The sequence below is a fragment of the Dendropsophus ebraccatus genome, chromosome 3 (genome assembly GCF_027789765.1).
Source record: "Dendropsophus ebraccatus isolate aDenEbr1 chromosome 3, aDenEbr1.pat, whole genome shotgun sequence".
NCBI classification, from domain to species: Eukaryota; Metazoa; Chordata; class Amphibia; order Anura; family Hylidae; genus Dendropsophus; species Dendropsophus ebraccatus.
The window spans coordinates 188,824,455-188,842,023 of record NC_091456.1 but is presented as its reverse complement, the minus strand read 5'-3'; the positions used below and the strand labels follow the sequence as shown (position 1 = coordinate 188,842,023).

Sequence of the window (17,569 nt, the reverse complement as noted above, 5' to 3'; positions counted from 1 at the left end):
TGCCCCCCCCCCCTAATTGTCCTCCCCTCCTCCATAGTGTAGTACAATATGGGACCAGCGGGAACATCATAGTCACATGTCAAGGTCCTTCAAGGTCTAAGAATCTTTGCCAATAGATAAGGACTAGGAGACCAGAATGTAGAATCTGAGTTCTCCTCCTTCATCCTCCTCCTACATTTTGAAGCTTTCTTGTTACGATATCAACTAAGGGATGTTCCCAGAGTAAACAGAATCAGCTTGATCACTGGCGCGGTCTCATGTGTTTGGTTGATACTCGCGGCAGAAAAGCTAGAAGACCAGCCGCCTCATAGAAAACCTAGCAGAGGAAGATAGCTCCTCCCACACAGGAGACTGGTCACATGGGCATGACGTCATCAAAGGTCCTCAAGACCGATCTCTGGCAACTACATTCCAGACTCCACACTTCCTGACTTGTTTATCAGCTGCTGCTGGACTGCCCCGCCCCTTGCCTCCTGAGCACCAATCACTGGAGAGGAGGAGGGGCCAGACACAAGGTACATGTGGAAATCCTTCCTGCCCCTCCCCCTCCTCCTGCTAGTGTGCTCTGCTGCTGCTGCTGCCTCCTGGGATCTGCCCACTGGCTGCCAGACAGGTAGGAGATTATGAGGAAACCAAAATGTTTACTTCACATCAGGTCACAGGAGCTCTGTGAGGAATATGGACAGCCCTGTCCCTATTCATAAATATGTGAAGTGGTTTTAGGTGTGATGTGGTTTATATGTATTCGTGCAGTGGATATTTTATAGATTAGATTTAGTCTAATAGCAATAGCCCATAGCTGACGCAAGTTAATCATATGGACTTATTGATTAGCTTGGAGTCAGGCCGTCTGATTACCCTGCGTAAAAGACCAAAAGTCTCTCTGCATGGAGCTGTGAAGAAGATGGTGGAGTAGATTGTGGCTAGTGTTGACTTTGCACCTCTGAGGCAGGCTCACTGACTCCGTGCCAGCAGGGGGTGGATTCTCTTTAAGAAAAGGAATATGAAATCTCCCATAACTTTGTACAAATAAAACATTGAGCCACAGAACCAATTTCCTAGCGTTGGTTATAATGAGGACATCGCAGGGAGTCCAAACATGGCCTGTCTACCTGTCCTCATCATGCCATACGGGGGATCTCACCTTGTGAGTGTCCGGGGGCACATCATGTTTGATATGCCAGGAATCAGAACAGCGAGATATGAATTATGAGGAAGGGCTGGGGCCCGTACCATTGATATGGCACCTGGGAAAGTATCTTTTTGATATTCCCAGGTGTGTTCCCTTGATGGCTTAGGGTGGTATTACACGGAACGATTATCGTTCGAAAAATCGTTAAATCGTTCGGATTTGAACGATAATCATTTCGTGTAATAGCAGGCAACAATTAAACGACCAACGAGAAATCGTTGATCGTTTAATAGGATCCGGATCTATTTTTATTGTTTGATCGTTCACTCATCGTTCGCACATCATTCGGTGGAATAAAAATTCACAGCTAAAATGTACGCAATAGCAACGACTAAACGACTGCAAGAACGATCATAAATAACGATCATCGTTTCATGTACTTGGGCGAACGATTTCGGGTCGGATCGTTTATCGTTAGTCGTCGGAAAATTGCTCGGTGTAATAGTACCCTTAGGGCCCTTTTACACAGAAAGATTATCTGACAAAGATTTGAAGCCAAAGCCAGGACTGGATTTGAAAAGAGGAGAAATCTCAGGCTTTCATGTATGACCTGATCTCTGTTTATAGTCTGTTCCTGGTTTTGGCTTCAAATATTTGGCAGATAATCTGTTAGATAATCTTTCTGTGTAAAAGGGCCCTTAGGGCGGTGACTGAAGCTCTGCCCAGAGGGGCGGAGTCAGAGATGTCAGGTGACGCCCCTCAGGCCAACCCTTTCAGGTCTGACATAAAAGTGAGACCTAGGGAACATGTAATTGTCACAAAGTTGGGGATCCAATCGAATTGGTTTGTGCACCACTTTCTAAGCCTATATCCCCTGGGAAGGAAGAACCTATACAACGCATCCCTGTGCTAAGTATTAGAACTTTCTTATTTTATCCTTTTTGTTTTCTTTGTTTGAAGTGTCTTTATGTCTTTTTGTAACCATCTTTTTGTAACCAAGTACTGTCCATTTTAATGCATTAAACCTAAAAGTTTGATGGTTTGTCTTGTAGCCTAAACGAACCTAGTTAGCTCCAGGAAGAGTGCATGTGCGGTGTGTGACCGTATAGTGTATGACCGGGTGGCTTACTCTACCGTGTGGTGTGTCTGCTGGTGAGTGGAACACTCTTGGGGTTCCCTGTCTCCCCAGTAACGTAATAGATAGGGTGGTGGCAGCAAAGTTGTGTATGTATGTTGTGTTTGGGTGTCTGGCAGCGGCTGGAAGGTCACGTGTATGACGACAGCCGGTGGGTCCCAACATAGCAAAGTTCTGTGTGCGTGCTTCGTGGATGTGTGTCTGGCAGCGGTCAGTGGATCACGTGCATGACAGCGACTGGTGGGTCCAGATACAGCAAAGTGTCGTGTTTGTGTTGGCCAGCGAGCAGGCAGTGTTCGTGGCCAAGTGGGTGTCTGGTGTCTGGGTGTGTGGAAGGCGGCAGGTGGAGATTTACGCTCGAGTTACGGCCCGGGAGCAGGGCGTAAAGCGTGAGTGCGTGAGGTGTATCGACCTGTAGGGTTAGAGCAACCCAGGGGAGTCCAGAGCCCCAAGTTCCTCCCATCCCCTTGTCTTGTCCTTCTCCCCTCTTTGGACCTTGTTTTAGATCCTTTCCGCCTGGTGTGGTTAGGATTGCCCTCCCCCTTGTCAGGGCCGGCGCAGGTTGGCGCGCGTGTCCCTGACAAGCTCAAACATCTTTACACATTCAGAACTTGTCTCTTTCTATCGCTGTGCCGGGATTGTTGTACTTTTTCTTCCCATTCTTTATTATACATTGTATCCTCTACTTTCTATTCATCTCTCCAGGATCCTCTGCTGATATCTTCTATATAAGAGACCGACCCATCAACCATGGAGAGAGACAGAGACAAGATGGCCGAGAGGATAATAACCCTCACCCTACACATACTCTTCCTGCTTACTGGGGAGGTGAGGGATTCTGGGAGTGATGTCATCATGACATCATTCTTATCTATGGAATAACAGATGGATAGGACTGGAGAGGTGAGGGATTCTGGGAGTGATCTCATCATGGCATCATTCTTATCTATGGAATAAAAGATGGATAGGACTGGGGAGGTGAGGGATTCTGGGAGTGATGTCATCATGACATCATTCTTATCTATGGAATAACAGATGGATAGGACTGGGGAGGTGAGTGATGTCATCATGACATCATTCTTATCTATGGAATAACAGATGGATAGGACTGGAAAGGTGAGGGATTCTGGGAGTGATATCATCATGACATCATTCTTATCTATGGAATAACAGATGGATAGGACTGGAGAGGTGAGGGATTCTGGGGGTGATGTCATCATGACATCATTCTTATCTATGGAATAACAGATGGATAGGACTGGAGAGGTGAGGGATTCTGGGAGTGATGTCATCATGACATCATTCTTATCTATGGAATAACAGATGGATAGGACTGGGGAGGTGAGGGATTCTGGGAGTGATGTCATCATGACATTCTTATCTATGGAATAACAGATGGATAGGACTGGAGAGGTGAGGGATTCTGGGAATGGATGGAGTGATAGTAATGTGTCTCTCCATACACAGGATTACACAGTAGTGAAGAAGTCCTCTAGTGGGCGCTGTGGGGCCCCTGGGTGTGAAGGATGGGGAAGAACCCTGAGCCCAATCCCGGGGCCCCTGATACATGAGGAAATGGAGGAAGAGAAGATCCTAGAAGTCACCAACAAGATGGTGGAGCTGCTGAGTGGAGAGGTGAGACTGTGGCTGCTGGGAATGCTGGGACATTATACAGTAACACCACTGGAGGGGTGGGGGGGATGACTGTGTGATCATTGTGTGTGTCAGGTTCCTATAAGGTGTCAGGACGTGGCGGTCTATTTCTCCATGGAGGAGTGGGAGTATGTAGAAGGACACAAGGATCAGTACAAGGATGTGATGCTGGAGGATCAGCAGCCCCTCCCATCAGCAGGTAATAGACAGGACTATATACACACCTCCTCTCTGTATTATCTGGATGGAAAGAATGAATTCAGTCTCTGTATGTGTTCCCTCCAGTCAGATCCAGTAAGAGAACAGCACCAGAGAGATGTCCCCGTCCTCTTCTCCCACAGGATCAGGATCAGGTAGATGGAGATGTTCCCTATGATCTGTACATCCCACCTGACTTCTCCTCCTGTCTGATGACTTTTACATTATTTCTCTCACATCTTATGAATCAGGGGGAAGATGGGAATAATGTGAATGCTCCAGAAACAGATGTGAGTGGTGATGAGCAGTTTAAGGAGGACATCACTATTATGAAGGATCAGAACCATATAACTGCTAAGGTCAACACAGTAAAAGAAGAAGAAGAGACAGATGTGAGCAGTGATGAGCAGTATATGGAGGATATTACTACAGGGAAGGATCTGAACTCTATTAATCCTACAGACAAGATAATAAAAGAAGAGACAGATGACAGCAGTGATGAGCAGTATAAGGAGGACATCACTACAGGTAACCGCCCAGGTGAGTAGTGACCACTAAATGCAGAGAACAGTCACACCTTCTCCTCAGTCACCGGCTGTAACTATTCTGTGTGGAATATTATAAGCTCTGTGTCCTGTCAGTTTTCCAGCTATATAATCATTCAGCCTAAATTCTAATATACAGCACAGTCCCAGCGGACAATATATCACTATCAGTCTCCTGCTGCTGCATCTATAGTGACTGTCCTCATCTTACAGCATACCTGTTGTGAAATAAAAAAAAAAACAAAATCAACAGGGGTTTGAATAGAGATAAGCCAAGCAAGTTTCGCTGTGAATCCCGCTGTCAATTTGCTTCTATTTGCAAAGGGAATTCACAGAAATTCATTAGAAAAATTCACTAAATATGGCAGCCGCACATGTTAGCTTACAGTACAGTCCCTCGGTGGGAGCAAGGGATTACCCATAATCCATTGGGCCTGTGCAATCACCTGCAAGCCCCTGTGTGATGTCAGCACGTCACCCACTATATGAGGTGATTTGCTTCCTGGAGGCGGCCAGTCGGCTGTATGTGAGGTGGAGAGGAGGATCGTAGCAGGGAGAGAAATACAGAGAGATATAGTGACAGAGAGGAGGGTGCATTGTGGGTGATTTTCTGTGGGAGCTGTCAAACCAAGTAACTGGGCGTCTGTTGTACATTAATAACTCACTGGGCGCTGTAACCTCATAGGGGGAGATTTATCAAACATGGTGTAAAGTGAAACTGTCTCAGTTGCCCCTAGCAACCAATCAGATTCCACTTCTCATTCTTCACAGATTCCTTGGAAAATCAATGGTAGAATCTGATTTGTTGCTAGGGGCGACTGAGCCAGTTCTACCTTTGATAAATCCCCCCATCTCCCTAGGTAACCAGCAGTGTTAGATACCTCTCACGTTCCAGCGCTGTCTCCTGCCTCACACACACAACGCCTGTCAGTTGAGAGGACCGCTGCTGGAATAGATGACGAGCATCACAAGTAGCCAGGGGCATCTGCATAGTTGCCAACAGTCCTGATTCTGAGGAGACAGCCCAGGCAAAAACATGTCCCGGGTATTTCCCGGGAAGCTCCGCCCCCGATGTCGGAAGCCGCACCCCCTTCCAGCGCGAGTGATGCAGAGCAGTGAGAGGAGTCCCTAGGGGACTAGAGGAATCATACTGGTGAGGGAAGTATAGCTTTATTTTGTTTTTGTTTTAAATACAGATGAAGGGACAAGAGGGTGCTGAAGGGGGTACTGGTATGATGATGAAGGGACAGGAGCAGGATTAAGGGGGTAGTAGTATGATGATGGAGGATCAGTGGCTGCAGCAGGACAGCGTACTGAGCAGGTTGTCAGTGAGCCTTGAGCCAGAGAAGCAGGTGGGAGCGCAGGAAGGTAAGCATGATATGTCCCTTTCAGCTAGGTATGCCCCTGCAGCCAAATACATCCTTTGCAGCCACACATACCCCTTTCAGCTAGGTATATCTCATGGAGCCAGATGTGCCCCTTGCAGCCACATATACCCCTCTTGGCTAGGTATGCTTCTTGCAGCCAGGTTTGTCCCATGGAGCCAGATGTGCCCCCTGGAGTCAGATATGCCCATTGCAGCCAGATACGCTGTCTGTAGCTAGGTATGCCCCCTGCAGTCAGATATGTTTCTAGATGTCAGGTATGTCCCCTGTAGCCGGATTTGTCTCTTCCAGACAGATTTGTCCCCTGAAGCTGGATATACCTCTTACTGTCAGATCTGTCCCATGGAGTTCAACATATCCCCCTGCAGCCAAATACCTCCCTCTTCGTAGCAGGGCTGTGGAGTCGGTAAGCCGCAGCTCCAACTCCGACTCTGACTCCTTTTATCAGGACCGACTCCCGACTCTGACTCCTGCTCCTTCATAAATGGCCGGTCATATACCAGGGGAGTTATTTATCACACTGGCTCAGCAGCTTCTCTCTAATGTCCTGCATGATCCTGGGGCGACTTCTGAGGGAATAAGGAAAGATATAAAGCAGCTTCTCCTGTGTGTGCAGTGGATGCAGCCAGTCTCCAGCCTCCATGTCCTGAACAACTCACAACTAGACTAGATGGAGCAGGTGGTCTTTTCCTGCTGACAATCTTCTATGTTTCTAACTAAATATTCACCATACTTAAAGAAACTCTGCTAACAATGCCAGATCCCTGTAATATAGAGGTCAGCCATAGTGATATAGAGAGGGGTCACACATAGTGATATAGAGGGGTCACACATAGTGATATAGAGAGGTCAACATAGTGATATAGAGAGGTCACACATAGTGATATAGAGGTCACACATAGTGATATAGAAGGTCACTGTGGGGGCACGCAATAGCACACACACAGCCTGCTGCAGCCATAGCATACACACACCCACACAGCCTGCTGCAGCTATAGCACACACACAGCCTGCTGCAGCCATAGCATACACACACCCACACAGCCTGCTGCAGCTATAGCACACACATACACACAGCCTGCTGCAGCCATAGCATACACACACCCACACCCTGCTGCAGCCATAGCGCGCGCACACACACAGCTAGAGAGGTCACACATAGTGATATAGAGAGGTCACACATAGTGATATAGAGAGGTCACACATAGTGATATAGAAGGTCACTGTGGGGGCACGCAATAGCACACACACACACACAGCCTGCTGCAGCCATAACACACACACACACACACAGCCTGCTGCAGCCATAGCACACATACACACAGCCTGCTTAAGCCATAGTGTGCACACAAACACACAGATTGCTGCAGCCATAGCACACATACACAGCCTGCTGTAGCCATAGTGTGTGCACACACACACACAGCTTGCTGCAGCCATAGCACACATACACAGCCTGCTGTAGTCATAGCACACACACAGCCTACTGCAGCCATAGCACGAGCACACACACACACACACACACATAGCTGCAGCCATAGAACACTGAAGAAAAATACACAATCTTCTCCCAGAGAGAAAACACCACACTGAGGACAGAGGTTACTGCTACAACTTATGTCTTCTCCTCCTCCTCTATATTACACAGAATATCTTCATATTACACTGCTGCTCATATACTGTCATCCAGCATTCAGGAAGAGAACAGCACAGATCTCCCCCACACAATGGACTCTTCCAGCTCAGAAACAAATTGCCAAATAGTGAACCAAAACTTCTCCCCGACCACCCTTATGTAATAGGGCCAGTGTCCTATTACTGATATATTCCCGACCACCCTTATGTAATAGGGCCAGTGTCCTATTAGAATGTTGCTCATAATATATATTCATGAGCAAAACTTGTAAAATTCATATCAAAACTCAATTCTACATTTTTTAAAGCTCCAACTCCAACTCCACAGCCCTGCTTCGTAGCCACATACCTCCCCCCATGTAGTCAGATATCTCCCCATGTAGTCAAGATGTCTCCCCCTATTGCAGCCAAATATGTCCTCATATAGCCAGGTATCTCTTCATTTAGTCAGATACCTCCCCATCAGGGGCGTAACTAGAAGTGGCTCGGCCCCATAGCAAACTTTTGATTTGGGCCCCCCCCTCTCAACCGACCACTACGCCATCAACACACCCAGCTCTACACAGGCTCTTTACTACATATAAATTACAGTGCAGATATATTTAGTGACTCATAGGGGACGTCTTCTCTGATCGGAGTTCTTCCCTTTTGATCTTCTTCTCCATCTGCCCTGGGCCATCATAAGAACTTCTCCGAGCCATGAATCCACAGAATCTGCCAGACAGACATATTAGGGTCCTCACCATCCTCATCTCTCTACAAACTGCACATCTGTATTGGCATCTTTAAAGCGTAACTGTTATTTCAGGGTCATTTTTCTGAAAACATTAAATATCAACAGTACAAGCGATTTTAAGAAACTCTGTAATAGGTTTTATGTACTAAAAGAGTTTCCTTCTCTACTGAAAAAGCAATCTCCCAGCCTCCCCCCTCACATCAGATGAAGCAGGATTTCTGTCTCCATTATGTGGCTATGGAGAGGGGAGGGGCTGTTAGGAGTGACTGAGCACTGAGTTTTTCAACAGCTGGAGAGCCAAGGTTCCCTATCCCTGCCCTATAGTATATGGCCTCCTCTGTGTAGTCCCCTTATAGATGACCCCTCTGAGTAGTCCACTATAGTAGATGCCCCCCCCCTCTGCGCATGCCCTATTAAATACACCCCCCCCACTGTAGTTCCCCTTATAGATGCCTCCTCTGTGTTGTCCTCCTTATAGATTGCCCCCTTATATGTAGCCCCGTGTTCTTCCCCTTGGGCTACGTTCACACAGAGCAAAAGGAGCAGATTACGTAAGGAAATATTTCCGCCTGAAATCAACTGACGCTGAATTCCGAGCAGAATATAAGCAGAATGTAAGCAGAATCCCTGCGTATTCTGCTAGGAAAGTGTTCAGCTCGTAATCAGCTCTTGACAAATTCAGCGCGGAATACTCGAGGAATCCGCGCTGAATCCGCATGCATTCAGCGCTGAAATTCAGCGAGTATTTGGTTAGTAAACTTGACTATACCAGAACATATACTCGAATCCTCCTTCCCCCCCCTCTTTTCCCCATTTCCGCGCTGATTCAGCAAGTAATTTCCGCTTGTATTACGCTTGTATTCCGCGCTGAAACAGAAAATCAGAGCCCCATTGATTTGTATAGGCTTCCGCTAGCGGAAGAATGAACATGTTCTGGCGGAAAGCGGATTAGTTCAGTGCGGAAATTCCACTGTGTGAACTGCAGAGCAAAATTTCCATTCAACACAATGGAAATTAGCTCTGCACCTATTTTAACGGCTGAAATTTCAGCGCTGATTCAGCGCAGAAATTCAGCTGCTTTTGCTCAGTGGGAACGAGCCCTTACAAATGGCCCCCAGTGTTTTCCCTCCCCCATAGGCAGCCTGCAGTGTTGTCCCTCCCCCTATAGCTAGCCCCCAGTGTTGTGCCTCCCCCATATAGCCCCCAGTGTTGTCCCTCCCCCACATATATAGCCCCGAGTGTTGTCCCTCCCCCATAAATATATCAGTGTGCGACGCAGCAGCTGGGACTTCTGGTACAGGGAGCGCGTCACTTCCTGTACCGGAAGTCCTAGCTGCCGCGGCGCACACTGAACTCAGTGGTGGTGCTGCCTGGACGTCAACAGGGAGCTGCGGATCTGGCGGGGGCAACACTCTTGTGATCGCAAGCAAAACGCTGCTTGCGGTCATAAAAGTGATTGACAGGGCGGGAAGCCTATGGCTTCTTATGCTGTCAATCAGAACACTGAACACCCGGGAGGCCCGCTCGGCCGTCGGGTGTTGTAGGCAGTAAGCTCCGGGGGCCCAGGTCACAGGCCCCCTGATGCTAGGGGCCCCGTAGCAGCCGCTATGGCGGTAGTTCCACCCCTGCTCCCCATATTTTCTTCTCCATCCGGCCCAGACCACCCTGATGATTTCTTGCAACTACAATTCATCTCTTGCCAGAGAAACTGCCAGACAAAGAACTTAGCCTCCTGACTTTTCCTTTAACTTCCCTCCCATTTTCCTACCTATAGGCTCCCATACAGTAATAATCCGCAGTAAAGTGACTCGGTGTGTGGGTTGCCCCCATATGTAGGATCCCTGATATAGTAATAATGCCTCCTGCTATACCCTCATATAGTAATAATGTCCCCTGCTGTGCCCCCATATAGTAATAATGTCCCTTGCTGTGCCCTCCATGTAGTAGTAATGCCTCCTGCTGTGTCCTCCATAAAGTAATAATGTGCCCTGCTGTGCCTCCATATAGTAATAATGCCCCCTACTGTGCCTCCGTATAGTAATACCTCCTGCTGTGCCTCCATATAGTAATAATGCCCCCTACTGTGCCTCCGTATAGTAATAATACCTCCTGCTGTGCCTCCATATAGTAATAATGTCCCCTGCTGTGCCTTCCATATAGTAATACCTCCTGCTGTGCCTTCCATATAGTAATAATACCTCCTGCTGTGCCTCCATATAGTAATAATGCCCCATGCTGTGCCTTCCATATAGTAATAATGTCCTTTGCGGTGTCGTCCATATAGTGATAAAGTCCCCCTACTGTGCCCTCCATAGTTATAATGTCCTCTGCTGTGCCCCCATAGTAATGATACTGCCTTCCCTTCCCTGTCCCCATAGTAAATGCCCCCTCACCTTGCCATGCTGTGCCCTCTTAATACTGCCCCCATAACATAGCAAAAAAAAGTCATACTTGCCTAATCTGGCCATGGAGCGGGTCTTCCTCTTTTCTCCAGCCTCTGAGCCACGTGAAAAATCACATCCAGGCCTGGCGCTGCACAAGGGGGCAGAGGGGGGAGAGAAGGAAAGAAGAGGAGAGAGGAAGTGAAGGGGGAGAGGAGGCAAAGTGGGTAAAGAAGGTGAAGGGGGTAAAGGGGCAGAGGAAAGAGGAGGTAATGGGGAGAGGAGGAGAGAGTGGGTTAGGGGGAGAGGAACAGAGAGGAGGTAAAGGGGGTGAGAGGAGGTAACAAGGAAGAGAGAGGAGGTAACAGAGGAGAGGAGGTAAAGGGGGTGAGGGGAAGAGACGAGGAGGTAAAGGGGGTGAGGGGGAGAGATGAGGGAAAGAGGAGGTAATGGGGAGAGGACAAGAGAGGGGGTGAGAGGGGAGAGAGGAGGTGGAGGAAAGAGAGGAGGTGAGGGGGAGAGAAAAAGGGGGCAGGGAGGAGGAGGAGAGGGGAGGTGAGATGGGGGCAGAGAGGAGATGATGGGGCAAAGAGGATATGATGGGGGTGAGAGAAGGTGATGGGGCAGAAAGAAGGTGATGGGGGTAAGAGGAGATGTGGGGGCAGAGGGAGGTGATGGGGGTGAGAGGAGGTGGAGGGGTAGAGAGGAGATGATGGGGCAGAGACTCCACGGCCGGGGAGAAGCGGAGGCAGCCGGCAAACATGGGGGATGACATCAGCCTCCTGCCGCTGCCACATCTCTTCTCCGCTGCACGGGTCACCTCCGGCCATTCATCCCCAGGCTGCCGCCTATTCTCTGGGAGCCTGCAGCTAGACGCCACTGCCCAACCCGGCAGCCGCGGGGAAGAGCGTGCATTGGAGGCTGCTGCGACTTCATCCTTCCCCTAGCAGCCTCACTAAGCCCCATCCCCCACAGAACACTAGTGAGCTGCTGCTGGGGGAAGGATGTGAGAGCAGCGGCGGTGATTGGTTCCGGGACACTGCTTAGTGATAGCAGTGTCTTGGCCCCCCAGGCAACAGTTTGTTTCCCCCCCCCCCCTCCGGCGTACCCCCTCAGCCTGCAGCGTGTACCCCCTGGGGTATGCGTACCGCAGGTTGAGAAACCCTGCCCTAGAGCATTGCTTCTCAAACTGTGAGGCGGGCCCCCTAGTTGCTGGTGAGGCACAGCTGAAGTGACAATTTTACTAAAAGTGACTATAAGCTGCACAGTCCTTTTCCTGGCTGCATCAATATCAAACATTACTGACTCATTTTAAAATTATTTTAATGTTATAAGGCCCCGTTCACACTGGGGGCCTTCCAGAGTTTAGGAGACGAGAAGGGTAGTCTGAGCAATAGTTTTTTTTACATGGACTTTCATCCCCTTCGTGCGATATCTGATAGAGATACTTAACCCAGGTGGTATAAAACTTAGTGGACCATCTCATTTTCCATGAATGGATGGATAATGCCCTTCGCGAAAGTCGGGCTCTTGCTGCCCGTTTTTTTATATGTGGACTTTGCTGGACTCATTGTACGGCGTGAATGCATGTACTTTACTTACACGTCCTCCCTTCCTCCCTTTTTCATTTCATTTTGTTTAATTCGCTGTTTGTTATAGCTGCTTATTTTTTTTTCTTTCTGTAAAACTGAATAAAATTTTATTAAAAAAAAACTTAGTGGACCACCCGTACCGAGACACTACAAAACATCCTCCACAATGACTGTATAGATCCGCCCTGGACTAAGGAGTGGCTGTGACGTCTCTTGTTCGGGGAGGGACATCCAGAGAGCACCAGGTTGGTGACGTCTTTGCACCATGTGACTTATACAGAAAATGAGAGAAAAAGACGTGATCTCCCCCCAGTAACGCCATGCTGGTTGGGGTCCAGCAGGTTATCGATATGTAGGGGGTCAATAGTCCAATTTTTTATTTGAAAAGAGTTTCCATTACTTTTAGTACTAAGGACGTCCTCTCCCCGGCCTCCAGCTTCTAGATTCTTCTCCCTGACACTTCCTGTGGATGGGAACAGATCTGATCATTCTTAATATGTTACATAAAAAAAGAGTAACTTTCCATGTCTGCAATATGTTTAGGCTTCTATTACTGGGAAATAAGAGAAATGGTGTTTTCTCCTTTGCAGATGATTCTACCAGGAGCTCAGGGGGACATCAGATCTCCTCAGAGGATCATATCACACAAGATACATATGAGGAGCCGTCCACTATCCCAGATACACCCTCAGCCCCTCACAGCAAAGATCTCTCATCTCATCCTGTTATACAAGTCCCATCTTCTGCTCCATCACAGCAAGCTGACATTTACAGAGAAGACGATGGACATCAAAGAGCAAATATAAGACAGGCTCAGTTTTCATATTTACAACAAGAAAAATGTTTTACTCATAAAACATATCTTACAGAGACGGAGAAGGCATTTTCATGTTCAGAATGTGGGAAATGTGTTACTCAGAAATCAGATCTTGTAAAGCATCAGAGAACTCACACAGGGGAGAAGCCATTTTCATGTTCGGAATGTGGGAAATGTTTTACTCAGAAATCAATTCTTGTGAAGCATCAGAGAACTCACACAGGGGAGAAGCCATTTTCATGTTCGGAGTGTGGTAAATGTTTTACTCAGAAATCAGATCTTGTAAGGCATCAGAGAACTCACACAGGGGAGAAGCCATTTTCATGTTCGGAATGTGGGAGGTGTTTTTCTCAAAAATCAACTCTTCTTTACCATACATACATTCACACTGAGGAAAAGCCATTTTCATGTTCAGACTGTGAAAGATGTTTTACTCGGAAATCAGCTCTTATTCACCATCAGAAAACTCACAAAGGGTAGAAGCCATTTTCATGTTCGGAATATGGGAAATATATTATTCAGATCTCCTCAGAGGATCATATCACACAAGATACATATGAGGAGCCGTCCACTATCCCAGATACACCCTCAGCCCCTCACAGCAGAGATCTCTCATCTCATCTTGTTATACAAGTCCCATCTTCTGATCCATCACAGCAAGCTGACATTTACACAGAAGACGATGAACATCAAATAGAAAATACAGAAAAGCCTCTGTTTTCATGTTTACAACGTGAAAAATGCTTTACTCACAAAAAAATATCTTACAGGTGAAAAGGCATTTTCATGTTCGGAATGTAGAAAATGTTTTACTCCAAAACGCAATCTTGTTAAGCATAGGAGAACTCACACATGGGGAGAAGCCATTTTCATGTTTGGAATGTGGGAAATGTTTTAATAACAAAACAGATCTTGTTAAGCATCAAAGAACTCACACGGGGGAGAAGCCATTTTCATGTTCAGAATGTAGGAAAAGTTTCTCTAACAAATCAGTTCTTGTTAACCATCAGAGAACTCACACAGGGGAGAAGCCATTTTCATGTTTGGAATGTGGGAAATGTTTTACTCCCAAACCAGATATTGTTAAGCATCAAAGAACTCACACAGGGGAGAAGCCATTTTCATGTTTGGAATGTGGTAGATGTTTTAGTCAGAAATCATATCTTCTCTACCATAAAAACACTCACACAGGGGAGAAGCAGTTTTCATGTTCAGATTGTGGGAAATGTTTTAAATGGAAAAAAAGTCTTGTTCAACATCAAAAAACTCACTAAAGAGAGAAGCCATTCTTATGTTCCGAATGTAGAAAAGGTTTTGGCCTTGGAGCATACTTTGGCTCGACAGCCTTCTCTGGGTGTCCTGTGGAGGTTTCTATTGGGGAGGGCACACCTCGTCAATGAAAGTTGAGAAATTGCTTCTTTATTCTAAACAGCGCTTTTACGAGAAGGGGAACAAAGTTCACACCCTTTTACCTAAACGGCTTAAAGGGGTAGTGCGGCGGTAAACAATTATTCACAGAATAAGACACATTACAAAGTTATACAACTTTGTAATGTATGTTATGTATGAAAATGGCCCCCTTCCCGTGTTCCCCCACCCCCGCCCAAGTACCCGGAAATGTAGTGTACTATACGTACCCGACGCATGTCGACCCCCGTCCCCGATCTTCTGCCAACAGCGCAAACTTCGGGAGGCCGGCCGAATCGCTGCAGCCGTCCCTGATGCTGGCCCCCCTCTGCCACGTCATTGGCTGAGCACAGTTATGACTCGGCAGAGGGGGGTCGGCATCAGGGACGGCAGGAGCAGGTTGGACGGCAGGAGCAGGTTGGCCGGCCTCCCGAAGATTACGGCGTTGGCAGAAGATCGGGGACGGGGGTCGACATGCGTCAGGTACGTATAGTACACTACACTTCCGGGTCCACGGGCGGGGGTGGGGGAACACGGGAAGGGGGCCATTCACATACATAACATACATTACAAAGTTGTATAACTTTGTCATGTGTGTTATTCTGTGAATAATTGTTTACCGCCGCACTACCTCTTTAATGTCTGCACGTCTCTATTTTCCTTAAGTACTATGCTAATTTATACTCCCTATCTTCTGCATTGCCCTCTGATCCAGGAGCCGTCACAAATGTTTCAGGGACTTTCTGTTAGAATGTAAACTACCTTCTCTATGCGCTAGTGCTTTGGAGGACTTGAACTCGCCGATTACAGCAGAGGAACTTGCTGAAGTTTTAAAGTCACTTCCGACAGGCCCTGATGGTTTTACTTATCTGTATTATTATAAAACTTTTTCTTCTGAGTTTTTCTTTCTCTCTTTAACTCCTTTATGCAGGGGACGCCTATACCAATTCCATGTCTCACTCCTACATTACCCTTATCCTAAACCAGGCAAGGACCGCAGGATTGTGCCAGTTATAGACCTATCTCTCTTCTGAATTCTGGCAACACGGATGGGGCATTGGTTACCATCTTTAATCCATGCGGACCAAGTAGGCTTCCTCCCAAGTAGGCAGAGTGGGGAACACGCGGAGAGCTATAGATCTCATAGATGTAGTGTCCCAACAAGAGAGGAGTGCCCTGGTGCTTAGCCTTGTTCAAAAGAAGTAGGCTCCTTGGGGGAGATTTATCAAACATGGTGTAAAGTGAAACTGGCTCAGTTGCCCCTAGCAACCAATCAGATTCCACCTTTCATTTTCCAAAGAGTTTGTGAGAAATTAAAGTGTCACTGTCGTGAATTTTTTTTTTGCAGAAATCAATAGTCCAGGCGATTTTAAGAAACTTTGTAATTGGGTTTATTATCCGAAAAATGCATTTTTATCATGAAAAAACAGTTTGAAGCTCTCCCCCCTGTCTTCATTGTTCTCCTATGGAGAGAGCTAAAGAAAAGACCAAAACAGGACAACAAAGAGTTAATCTACAAATCCCTCACGGGATATCTCCTGTGACAATCACCAGTGACCTGTCTGAGCTCCGATTACAGCTGTCACCCAGCTCTGTGCCTGTAATCCTCTGTTATCTGCTTTCTGCTGCCGGCTAACTCCCTCCTTCCTCCTCCCCCCTCCCCTCTCCCTAGAGCAGACAGGGTACGTCTCCTGCAACAAGTCACAATTTTCAGATTTTTCAGAGTGGATGAAAAAGAGGAAGGAGGGGGGGACCTGGGAAAAGGCTTTTTACATGCAGATAATGGCAGATTTGGCTAATAAACCCAATTACAAAGTTTCTTAAAATCGCCCGGACTATTGATTTCTGCAAAAAAAAAAAAAAAAATACGACAGTGACTCTTTAAAGGTGGAATCTGATTGGTTGCTAGGGGCGACTGAGCCAGTTTCACTTTACACCATGTTTGATAAATCTTTCCCCTTGTATTATATTTTTTGGGAATGCCCGCTTGTTCAGCAGTTCTAGCTGGAGGTATGTGGACTGTCCTCATCTCTTCTTAACGTTACTGTCCTGAGAGAACTGAGGAGTCTGCCTCTTGAACCTGTTTCCTTAAGGTCTACGGAAAAAAAAACAGGCCAAAAGGACACGCACAGACGCGCACAGGCTGGCTTTTGGACTCCTCCTGCTGTCCTTATTTTTGGAAAGGTGTCTCTGAACTGGAGCCTAAATTAATAAATTAAATAATTTATTTATAATTATTTAATAAATTAATAAAAAAAATATGAAAACTATCTGCTGATATTATAATCCAGCCCATCATGTACCTTGTGCAAACACCTCCCCGGCAGCTCCCGGCCTGTCCTGCTGCATTACCTCATCCTCCCCAGCAACTCCCAGCCTTCCCTGCTGCATCACCTCATCCTCCCCGGCAGCTCCCGACCTGCCCTGCTGCATCACCTCATCCTCCCCGGCAGCTCCCGGCCTTCCCTGCTGCATCACCTCATCCTCCCCGGCAACTCCCCGCCTGCTCTGCTGCATTACCTCATCCTCCCCGGCAGCTCCCCGCCTTCCCTGCTGCATTACCTTATCCTCCCCAGCAACTCCCAGCCTTCCCTGCTGCATCACCTCATCCTCCCCGGCAGCTCCCGGCCTTCCGTGCTGCATCACCTCATCCTCCTTGGCAGCTCCCGGCCTGCTCTGCTGCATCACCTCATCCTCCCCGGCAGCTCCCGGCCTGCTCTGCTGCATCACCTCATCCTCCCCGGCAGCTCCCGACCTGCCCTGCTGCATCACCTCATCCTCCCCGGCAGCTCCCGGCCTTCCCTGCTGCATCACCTCATCCTCCCCGGCAACTCCCGGCCTGCTCTGCTGCATTACCTCATCCTCCCCGGCAGTTCCCGGCCTTCCCTGCTGCATCACCTCATCTTCCCCGGCAGCTCCCGGCCTGCCCTGCTACATCACCTCGTCCTCCCCG

General features: G+C 47.7%; 1 protein-coding gene across 1 annotated transcript in view; it reads left to right on the top strand.

The window, feature by feature from the left end:
* The first annotated feature begins 3,642 nt into the window (after positions 1–3,642).
* LOC138786598 (zinc finger protein 605-like) overlaps positions 3,643–17,569 on the top strand; it is a 30,657-nt gene continuing 16,730 nt past the window's right edge. Inside the window, exons 1-4 of the mRNA XM_069963577.1 lie at positions 3,643–4,273; positions 4,370–4,658; positions 12,983–13,685; positions 13,955–14,477. Of these exons, the coding sequence (XP_069819678.1) occupies positions 4,448–4,658; positions 12,983–13,685; positions 13,955–14,477 (1,437 nt within the window). The 5' untranslated portion in view covers positions 3,643–4,273; positions 4,370–4,447. The remainder of the gene's footprint in view (positions 4,274–4,369; positions 4,659–12,982; positions 13,686–13,954; positions 14,478–17,569) is intronic.